The sequence below is a fragment of the Myotis daubentonii genome, chromosome 1, assembly GCF_963259705.1.
Source record: "Myotis daubentonii chromosome 1, mMyoDau2.1, whole genome shotgun sequence".
In the NCBI taxonomy this organism is placed as follows: domain Eukaryota; kingdom Metazoa; phylum Chordata; class Mammalia; order Chiroptera; family Vespertilionidae; genus Myotis; species Myotis daubentonii.
In genome coordinates this window covers 190862960-190874696 of record NC_081840.1, presented here as the reverse complement: position 1 = coordinate 190874696, position 11737 = coordinate 190862960, and the positions used below count along the sequence as shown (strand labels likewise).

At 44.0% G+C, this 11737-nt stretch overlaps 1 protein-coding gene across 1 annotated transcript in view; it reads right to left on the bottom strand.

Moving 5' to 3' along the window:
• Positions 1-1881: 1881 nt before the first annotated feature.
• LOC132240017 (transmembrane protease serine 11C-like) overlaps positions 1882-11737 on the bottom strand; it is a 56507-nt gene continuing 46651 nt past the window's right edge. Inside the window, exon 11 of the mRNA XM_059707348.1 lies at positions 1882-2043. Within this exon, the coding sequence (XP_059563331.1) occupies positions 1882-2043 (162 nt within the window). The remainder of the gene's footprint in view (positions 2044-11737) is intronic.

The following is an 11737-nucleotide window of genomic DNA, read 5'->3' as shown; positions in this document are numbered from 1 at the left end:
TCATTCATTCATTCTTTCATTTATTTAAAAAATATTTTTATCTGTCAGACAGAGTTCTAGGTGTTAAGAATATAGAATAAGACAGATAACTTATCACCCTGACTGGTTTGGCTCAGTGGTTAGAGTGTCGACCTGAAACTGAAGGGTCCCAGGTTCAATTCTGGCCAAAAAGCATCAGTATGAGGAAAAATTAAAGAAATAATAGACCTAAGTGAAAATATGAATCTGTAGTAAGCAATCTAATAAAACTAGGTTTTACCTGACAAAGGAGTCTCTGTGAGCCTCAGTTGAGTAAATCACAAAGGTGCTGAAAGAGATGCCAAATAACTCAAATGGTAGCAGTCACAAAGGCAAGGGGTTTAAACTGGTTAAAGAAGAAACCAACTGAGATATGAACCTTATAAATTCATTAAAATATTACTAGTTTACCAGTAAGGAGGGATTAACTGAAAAAAGTAGATTTCAACACACAGTACTTGTAGTGTTATTTGTATAATATTTAACTTAACTATTTAATAAACTTGGTAATAACTTATTTATATTTAATGTATTGAGTTTTCACTATTATTTGAAAGTTCTCCTCATGAAATCTTGCCATTATTAATTATAGCAGAAATTCCTGAATCTGAAGATACCCAGTAGTTATGGCACTGTTGCCCAGGTCAGAAGGCATCATTATAACTGAAATTACTTATTGTTTTTTTTTCTCTCTATAGGGAGGAAAAGGCAGTCTATTATCATCTAATATATCATTATGCAGGTTGGTTCACTTAAACCATCCCTAGTTGGAAGTGGCATACTTCATAAATGTGCTTACCTATCATGCCTATCTTCATGTCAGATTATTTTAAAAAATAAAAGTTAAGTGTTTGTACTTCTTCCCATAGGAATTTTATACATTTTCTATATAAAAATTAGGTAAAGAAGAGTAGTGGTGGCTTAAGTCATTAGTCCATCATGCTTTCCAGGCAAGATACCAGATTATACATAGTATGACATTGCTTTATGCAAAATCTCTAATTAAGACAGTTTACACACAAAAGTATGACATCTTTGTTTGTTGTAAAGTAATACAATTTCGAATAAAATGGTATTGATTCAGAAGTTGGTTAGGATGTTTCTGATTGGGAAAGCGAAGTGGAACCAAATTTCCATATTATTTATTCTGGTTGATAATTTGTGTTATTGAGGAATTTGGCATTACTTGCATAGTCTATTCAAGACTATGTCATGTCTGAGGATAATTTTACTATTATATATTTATATGTGAGAACCATCTTCTGGCCTCATTTTCATATGAAAGAAAAATAGGGACAAATCAATAGTCACCAAGATCCGTTCAATGCACTCCATGGGATTACCATGCTCTTTTGTGTCACTCAAGGTGAAGAAGCCAAAAATAGAAACGGGGGTTAGCACTGGCACAAAATAGAAAAAAAACATGTAGACAGATTTTCCTGGGAAACTCACTAGGCTACAACCTGTCAATATATTGATCTTGTGGAATCCACATGCCTGTCAGCAGGGCATTATTTATACCTTCAGGAGAAAGTTTATTGCGAACACCAACTTTATAATTTCTCAAGGATCTGCAAATCAGCAGTGAAGACCTCCTTAGCTATAATCCATATTTACTCATATAATAGACTTCAGTCTGGAAAGGGGCAAAAGAGAAAGTTGTATGTCTGTGCTATTATTTTCACTAAATATTTGTCAAAATCTAATACATAAGAAGCTTTCATAATTCTAAAATTGAATATTTTAAAATTTGAAACATTAATGCATAAAATGATTCCTAGTTAAATGTAGTTTGGGTATTACAAAAATTTAACAAGCATATGATCATCAAGCTTTAATCTACTAGAACAAAGAACTTCTGCACTAGAGACCAGTTTTGGCCATGATCCAGTCTCGATAGTAGGCTACTCGAGTGTAGACGCCAGGCTTGTTTGGAAGAGCACATTCATCTCCCCAGCTTACAATGCCAACAAGGAACCAAATGCCTCTATCATCTGCCATAACTAGAGGTCCACCAGAGTCACCCTAGAATGAAAAAGAATATGTACAATTACTATAATTTAAAGATGAATACTACATTTTTCTTCTACAATAAAGTTAGGGAGGGACAGAAAAAGGAGAAAAACAGTATTTAAACATTAAAAGGATTCTAGTGTGGAATATTTTTGTGTTCTCTAATAATTTATTTAAATAAAAGATATCAGTCTATGTCTTTGGATATAAAATACAATAATGGAAAACAAGTATGAAAAACTTCAACTCAACTGTTACCTAAAAGATATTGAAGGTATTGTTGCTAATGTAATCATCAGTATGATGAAGAATTATCTGAGTATCTCCCAAAACTCTCTTATTTTCAGACAGATGCCGGGAAAAAGGAAGGTTTTTATTTACTCACCACCAACATTGGACTTGTGATTTCCATTCTTGTGTAAACATCTCTCCAATTTTCAGAATTGTGTAATTTGGCTAAACTACCCTCTACACTCCTTATGGTTTTAATCTACTAATATTTAGGTCATTTTTCTAGAATGATTGAACACATTGGCATTTGGATTTTCCTTTGCTCTAATCATTCACATCATCGTGGATCATTCAATATCTATTGGATGAAACCACAGTCTCTTGGTTTCCTTACTTCTGATAATCTGGACACATTAAATATTTCCATGTCACTTCTGGACAGGGTTGCAAAAAGGTAAATGGAAAACTTTTTATCACCTGGAACTGCTCTACCTTTTAAATGCCATTTTTCTGCATTATGATTGCATGTACCTGTCCCTTCAGTGCTCTCTCTCATTCCACCACTTTTCACTCCACACCTGCTTTTCAGCCTCATTAAGAATGCCAGTTCTTTTTAAAAAAATATATTTTATTGGTTTTTTACAGAGAGGAAGAGAGAGGGATAGAGAGTTAGAAACATCGATGAGAGAGAAACATCGATCAGCTGCCTCCTGCACACCCCCTACTGGGGATATGCCCGCAAACAAGGTACATGCCCTTGAACAGAATGGAACCTGGGACCCTTCAGTCCTCAAGCCGGACGCTCTATCTATTGAGCCAAACCGGTTAGGGCAAGAATGCCAATTCTTGACTCCTCCCTTTTCTCTTAGTGTATTTACTTCTTACTTTCCATTTTTCTTCATGTGACTATATTCCATAATTTACCCAAACCACTGCTCTTTCAACAGGATTCTCAGTTTCTTACCTTCCCATCATAATCCAGGCCAAACCATATTCTGCGAAAAAATACTACATTACAAATTTACACCCTTGCACTAACACCTCTCTTCAATAGTTATTTGTCTCCAATCATATTACTTTCTCATTTTTTAAGAGCAATCAATCATAACTTTTCTCATTTCCCAATTTTAAAAAATCATTATTTCTTTTTTAATTGTGTAAAATACACATAACATAAAAGTTACTATTCTAACCATTTTCGAGTATATAGTTCTATGGCATTAAGTATGTTGAGATTGTAGTGTGATCATCACCACCATCCATCTCCAGAGCCTTTTTCATCTTGCAAAACTGAAATTCCATGCCCACTAAACTGTGTAACTCTCCATTGTTCCCTTTCCCCAGCTCCTGGCAACTGCCATTCTTCTTTCTGTATCTGTGCATTTGACTGCTGCAAGTACCTCATCTGAGTGGAGTATTTGTCCTTTTGTGACTGGCTTATGTCACTTAGCATAATATCTTCAAGGTTCATTCATGTTGTAACATATGTCAGACTTTCCTTCCCTTTTTAAGGCTAAATAACATTTCATTATATATACATATAAACCATGGTATATATATCCCATGTATATATATATGTGTGTGTGTGTGTACATATAATGCTTTGTTTATGTTTTTATTCATCAATGGACATTTGGGTTGCTTCCATCTTTTGTCTATTAAGATTAATATTTCTATGAACATGGATGTACAAATATCTAGTTGTGTCCCTGCTTTCAATTCTTTTGGGTATTTACCAAGAAATGGAATTTTTGGATTGTATGATATTTTTTTGAGGAACCACCCTGTTGCTTTCCATAGAGGCTGTGCCATTTTACATTCCTACCAGCAATACACAAAGCTCATTTAACAATTTTTAAAAATCTGGTTCCCTGACTCTGAATCTAATGTCTTAGTATTAAATTCATAGAGTAATTGGAGACTAACAGGTAGGAATCTTTCCACGTTTTGTCTTTGTCCCTACTGACTTTGCAATTCACCTACATCAGCCCTACACCTGTATCTACTCTCCTCTTTAGAGTAATATATGTATTTAGTTGTTTCCAAGACTAATCTGTTCTTTGGATCAAGAACCTTGTTCTATAAATAGTCTTTTGTTTTGTTTTGCCTACCTGAAAAATGACAATCTTTCTTGATCTTATTATCCTATCTAATAAAAGAGAAAAATGGTAATTGGCGTACGATGATACCCTTTTCATTGGCTAATCAGGGCTATATGCAAATTAGCTGCCAACTATGATTGGCAGTTAACTGCCAACAAGATGGCGGTTAATTTGCATATGTAGGCACAATGCAGGGAGGCGAAAGGGAAAGCAGGAAGAAGCCCCCTGCCACTGACAGTGATTGGAAACCCAGGGGGGAGCTTAGAGCTGGGGGGCAGGGCAAAGGCGGCCCCAGGGCCGCCTTTACCCTGCCCCCCAGCCATGATCGGAGAATCAGGTGCCTTTTCCGCCCTGGCCAGTGATAGCAGGAAGTAGGGGTGGAGCCAGTGATGGGAGCTGGGCACGGTCGAAGCTGGCAGTCCCAGGAGCTAGGGGTCCCTTGCTTGGGCCTAAAGCGAAGCCCACGATCGCAGGGCCGCTGCAGCTGCAGGTCCCCGCTGCTCGGGCCGGACACCTAGGCCAGAGGCGTTAGGCCTGGGCAGGGGCGGAGCCTGCAACCACGGGGAGCTGGGGGTCCCCTGCCCAGACCTGACACCTCTGCCAGAGGCCTCAGGCCTGGTCAAGGGGCCGATCCAGTGATTGGTGATCGGAGGGTGATGAGGGTCAACTCCTCTGGCCGAGGCATCAGGCCTGGGTGGGGGGCAGAGCCAGGGATTGGGGGGATATGATGGTCCCCTTGCCCAGGCCTGAAGCCTGGGTCAGAGGCGTCAGGCTTGGGCGGGGGGTGGAGCAAGCGATCAGAGGGAGATGGGGGTCCCCTGCCCAGGCATGATTCCTGGGCCAGAGGCCTCAGGCCTGGGCGGGGGCCAGAGCCAGTGATCGGGGGGAGATGGGGGTCTCCTGTCCAAGCCTGACACCTCTGGCGGAGGCGTCAGGCCTGGGCAAGGGGCCGATCAGGCGATCGGAGGGTGATGGGGGTCTATGCCTCTGGCGGAGGTGTCAGGCCTGGGCAAGGGGCCGATCAGGCGATCGGAGGGTGATGGGGGTCAACGCCTGAGGGCTCCCAGTATGTGAGAGGGGGCAGGCTGGGCTGAGGGACACTCCCCTCCCCACACACACCCAGTGCACGAATTTCGTGCACCGGGCCCCTAGTTTTAATATATATATGTATATACATATACATACATACATACATACATACATATATATGTACAATCTCTCTCTATATATAATCAATATATATATACATTATATATATATATATATATATATATATATATATATATATATATATATATATATATATTGATTTCAGAGAGGGGGAGAAGGAGAGAGATAGAAACATCAATGAAGAGAGAGACTCATTGATGGGCTGCCTCCTGCATGCCCCCTACTGGGGATTGAGCCCACCACTTGGACATGTGCCCTTGTCCGGAATCGAACCTGGGACCCTTCAGTCTGGAGGCTGAGGCTCTATCCACTGAGCCAAACCAGGTAAGGCTTTCTTGATCTTAAGACCTCCTTATGGCATTATCATCCTTTCATAGCTAAGTGATTTAAAGTAGTAGTTTACATTGAACTTTCCATATTCTCATCTCACTCTTAACTTCTAAATGGCGTTTCTTCTCCACCAATGCAACTTCCCAAACTTTACTGACAAAATTTTAGTAGAATTTGATGGGCTCTTTCCAGAATTTATCTTATTTGACTTTTCTATGGCATGTATCACTATAAACTATTCCCTTTTTCTGATTCTGAGACTCTTGTGATATCAAATTTCTTTTGCTTTTCTGATCTTTATTATCTCTTAGTGTTACCCATTAAAACATGTATAACTGAATTCTGTTATTTAGGTGCTTCTTATTTTACACACTTTATTTGAGGAATTGTATTCATGCTCACAAATTTAACTACCACTCAGATGGCAATGGCTTTTCATATGTATCTCTAGCCAGAAGTCTTTCCTGATCGCAAGATTTTTATTTTCAATTAGAGGCCTGGTGCATGAAAATCGTGCCCTCTCGCAGTCCAGGAGCCCTTGGGGGATGTCTGACTGACAGTTGGACATCCTTAGTGCTGCTGTGAGGCGGGAGAGGCTCCCTCTACCACTGCTATGCTCACCATCCTTGAGCCTGGCTTCTGGCTGAGCGGCACTCCCCCTGTAGGAGCACACTGACCACCAGGGAGCAGCTCCTGCATCGAGCATCTGCCTCCTGGTGGTCAGTCACAACATAGCGACCAGTTGTGCCACTGTTCGATCGATTTGCATATTAGTTTTTTATTATATAGGACTAGAGGCCTGGTGCACAAAAATTTGTGCACTGGAGTGGGGGGGTCCCCTCAGCCCACCTTGCCCCCTAATCACATACTGGGAGCCCTCAGGGGATTCCTACTCCTTGCTCCCTGCTCCCCAAAGGGGAGCAGGCCTAAGCCACAGTTTGGCCTCCCTTTGTGGGAGGCGACTGGGCTGATCAGGGGAAGGCACCAGCGCCATCACCCCGCTGCTGCAGCCACTGCCAGTCACCACAGCCACCAAGGTGTTTTCATCAACACAGACTCCAGTCCCTTCACCATGAAAAAATGACAACTTTCTTTAGGCATTTTAAGATGTGTCTTTCATAGGATATGACATTTCTTTCTTTTTTATCCTCACCTGAGGATATGTTTCCATTTATTTTTAGAGAATGTGGAAGAGAAAGGGAAAGACAGAGAGAAACATCAAAGTGAGAGGGACACTTTGATTGATTGCCTCCTGCATGAGCCCTGACTTGGGCCTAGGCCAGGGAGAAGCCTGCAACTTAGGTACATGCCCTTAGTCAGAATTGAACCCAGACCCAGCAGTAGGCAGGCTGAGGCATTATCCACTGAGCAAAACCGGTTAGGACAGGATATTACATTTCTTAACCCACCAGCAGCAGACCTTCCTTTTTTTCTCCAGGAGTGTGGTAAAAAACCCTAGATCACCTATTTGGATTCTTATTACCCAAGTTACTAAGAATATTACCAGTGTCATACAGGGAGCTAAGCCAATGAGCAGTCAGAAAAGGTGTTTCCTCTGTAGTTCACACCAATGCCGGCTTGGCCTCTGCCCAGGCCTAACGCCTCTGGCCGAGTCATTAGCTCTGGGCAGGGGACCTCCAGCTCCCTCAATTGTTGGCTCAGCCCCTGCTCCTCATGATCACTGGCTCTACCCCTGCTCCCCGCCATCGCCAGCTCCCTCCCTGCTCCCCACAATTGCAGGCTCCACCCCTGCCCAAGCCTAACGCCTCTGGCCAAGGCATTAGGCCTGGGCAGGGGACTCCCAGCTCCCCGTGATCTCCCGCTCTGCCCCTGCCCAGGCCTAACGCCTCTGGCCGAGGCATTAGGCCTGGTCAGGGGACCCCCAGCTCCCACCATTGCCGGCTCCACCCCTGCTACCCCTGATTGCTGGAACCGCCCCTGCCCAGACCTAATGCCTCTGGCCCAGGCATTAGGCCTGGGAGGGGAACCCAAGCTCTCTGTGATCTCCTGCTCTGCCCCTGTCCAGGCCTAACAACTGTGGCCCAGGGATAATGCCATGGGGAGGGGACCTCCTACTCCCCGCAATCCCAGGCTCCTCCCCTTGGTCACAGGCATTAGGCCTGGGCAGGGGACACCTAGCTCCCACCATCGCCGGCTCCACCCCTGCAACCTGTGATTGCTGGCACCACCCCTGCCCAGGCCTAATGCCTCTGGCCGAGGCATTAGGCCAGGGCAGGGTACCCCCAGCTCCCACAATCGCCAACTCGGCCCCAGCTCCTTGCAATTGCTGGCTCTGCCCCTGCCCAGTGAGAGGCATTAGGCCTGGGCATGGGACCCATAGCTCTCTGCGATCTCCTGCTACGCCCCTTCCCAGGCCTAATGCCTGTGGCCAAGGCATTAGGCCTGGGCTGGGGACCCCCAGCTCCCCACGATCACCGACTTCGCCCTTGCCCAGGCCTAATGCCTCTGATCAAGGTGATAGGCCTGGACAGGGGACCCCCAGCTCCCCGTGATTGCCGGCTCTGCCCCTGCCCAGGCCTAACTCCTCTGGCCAAGGCGTTAGGCCTGGGCAGAGGACCCCCAGCTCCCACCATCACCCGCTCCGCCCCTGCTACCCATGATCTCTGGCACTGCCCCTCCCCAGACCTAAGGCCTCTGGCAGAGGCATTAGGCTTGGCCAGGGGACCCCCAGCTCTCCACGATCTCCTGCTCCGCCCTTGCCCAGGTCTAACGCCTGTGGCCCAGGCATTAGGCCTGGGCAGGGGATTTCTAGCTCTCCACGATCTCCCTCTCTGCGCCTGCCTGGGCCTAACACCTGTGGCCAAACATTAGGCCTGGGCAGGGGATCCCTAGCTCCCCGCAATTGCCGGCTCTGCCCCTGCCCAGACCTAATGCCTCTGACTGAGGTGTTAGGCCTGGGCAGGGGACCCCCACATCCCCACAATCGAGGGCTCCCCCCCTGCTCCCCACCATCCCAGCTCCGCCCATGCCCAGGCCTAACACTTCTGACCAAGGCGTCAGGCCTGGGCAGGGGACCTCTCAGCTCTGATTGCAGGCTCCGATAACCAATAGCTGCTGGGCGCCTATGTAGGCAAATTAACCGCCAGCTTTGTTGGTTGTTAATTTGCATATCATGCTGATTAGCCAATGGGAGGTGTAGTGAAGGTATGGTCAATTACCCTTTTTGTCTATTATTAGATAGGATAGTATAATGAATATATCCGCCTGGATATCCCACAGGCACCTCAAATTTAGCATACCCCAACTGAACTTCCACCTCCTCAAACCTGTTCTTTCTCATTTACACCCTCTCTCCAGTTGCTCAGGGAGAAATATGGGAGTTAACATTATACTGTTCCTTTTTTTTTCATCCTCACATATAATCCATCCCACCATCTTGTCTACTCAACTATTATTGTTTCTTCATTCCTACTGTGTCTTAGTTGAAGACCTCCTTGCCTTTCTCAGACTATATCTAATCTAATAATAGACAAACATGGTAATTGACCGTACATTTGCTACACCTCCCATAGGCTAATCAGCACAATATGCAAATTAACTGCCAACAAAGATGGCGGCTAATTTGCATACTGCAGGCAGGGAGGGACAGCGCCAACTGCCAGCGCGCTGCCATCCAGGGCTGGCCAGCTGCCCAGGAAGGCATGCCTGCCCCAGAAGCCCCAGCAGCCAGCTGTGCCTTGCCACCCTGGGACCCGAGATCGGTGGGTCCCGGGGTGGCAAGGCACGCCCGCACCAGAAGCCCCCAGCAGCTGGCAGGGTGAATCAAAAACAAAACTCACTGTAAATATAAAGACACAGATAGATTAAAAGTAAATGAATTAAGCTGCAGCCTGTTTTGCTCAGTGGTTAGAGCATTAGCCCGTGGACTGAAGGGTCCCAGGTTCGATTCCAGTCAAGGGCATGTACCTCAGTTGCTGGCTTGATCTCCAGTCCCTATCAAAGCATGTGCAGGAGGCAACCAATCAATGTGTCTCTCCCTGTCCCTTCACTCTCTCTAAAATTCAATGGAAAAATATCCTTGGGTGAAGATTAACAAAAACAAAGTAAATGGATTAAGTAACAATAAAGAGATTATAAGAAAAATATATTCCAAATTTTGTTAGTTGTATAATGGTTATGTTTAAATTATTAACACCTAAGAAATTGGGTGAAGGGTACATATAATATGCTGTAGTATTTTATAGTTTTTTACATGTATGAGATTATTTCAAATTAAAATATTAAAAAATTAAAAATTAATAAAATATTAATTGAAATGTGTATGCATTACATGAAAAATCTCCTAATTGCTTCTAGCATAATTTATTAAATTGTGCTAAAATTTACAAGGGTTCAATTAAAAAATATCTTAATTCTAAATGATATAATGGAAAATATATAATAGTGCAGTTATAAGCACTAATCTGAAAATAAAAATTTAAAGAAGTGAATTTAAAGAAGGGATTAGCCAAAGAAAATATATGCACAACCCATGGACACAGACTACAGTATGGTGATGGCCAGAGAGAAGTGGGGGCAAGAGCTGGGTAGAGGGGGCAAAAGGGGGGAAATAGGGACATTCTATATAATAATAATAAAAGGCTAATATGCTCATTGACTGAATGGCAGAATGGCCGGTTGCTATCATGCGCACTGGGCACCAGGGGGCAGACACTCAATGCAGGAGCTGCCCCCTGGTGGTCAGTGCACTTCCATATGGGGAGTGCCACTCAGCCAGAAGCTGGCTCATGGCTGGCCAGCCCAGTGGTGGTGGCAGGAGCCTCTCCCACCTCCGTGGCAGTGCTAAGAATGTCCAACTAACGGTTTAGACCCGATCCCTTGGGGGCCTAAGCCTTTAGTCAGACATCCCCTGAGGGCTCCCTGGCTGCCAGAAGGATGTATGACTGCAAGCTTAGGCCGGATCCCCCGGGGAGTGGGCCTAAGTTGACAGGTAGACATCCCCCAAAGGGTCCTGGACTGCAAAAGGGGGCAGGCTGGGCTCCGGGACTCCCCCCAAGTGCACAAATTTTTGTCCACCGGGCCTCTAGTATATATATATTTTAATTGATTTCAGAGAGGAAGGGAGAGGGAGAGAGAGAAACATCAATGATGAGAGAGAATCATTGATCAGCTGCCTTCTGCATGCCCCCCACTGGGGACCAAGCCACAACACAGGCATGTGCCCCCAACTGGAATCAAACCCAGGACCCTTCACTCCGCAGGCTGACACTCTATCCAGTGAGCCAAACAACACAGGGCTCAGAAAAATATTTTAATAGATCACATTATCTCTAGCTCACTTGTTTTCAGTCTGTCTTACACTCTACATATATTAGATTTGGCAAGTAGACAATCATTAATAATCTTGACTAGTGGACTGGTAGGGTCAAAGTCTACAAGCAGTGGGTCAGAAAGTGAGTAAATTGAGAGTATGGAACAATGATGGTAAAGTATTCTTTAGAGATTTGATCAAGAAGTGGAAAAGAAAGACTGAGTATGATATATTGAGGGAGAGACCTGATAATGCTTGCAGAATATGTGGAAGAGTATATTAGAGTGGGACAGTTTGGAGAATATGGAAGAAAGTTCAAATATCTGTATAGATAGAAAGATAGTGGATGAAAAACACAAGTAAGAGATTAGCTTCGAATAGTAGGATAAACTTGTTCATTGTGAGTCTGAAAGGTGAAGATAAGTGCAACTATAAATGTATCAGGTAAAAAAAAATTATTAAACGAGTTTTCATGTGATTGCTTTCATTTTTTTTTCTAGTTAGTAGGAGGAAATGTCATAAGTCAAGGATTATACGACTGTGATTTAAAGTAGTAGTTTACATTAGTGTGATACATTCAAAAAAAGTAATGAAAATTTGA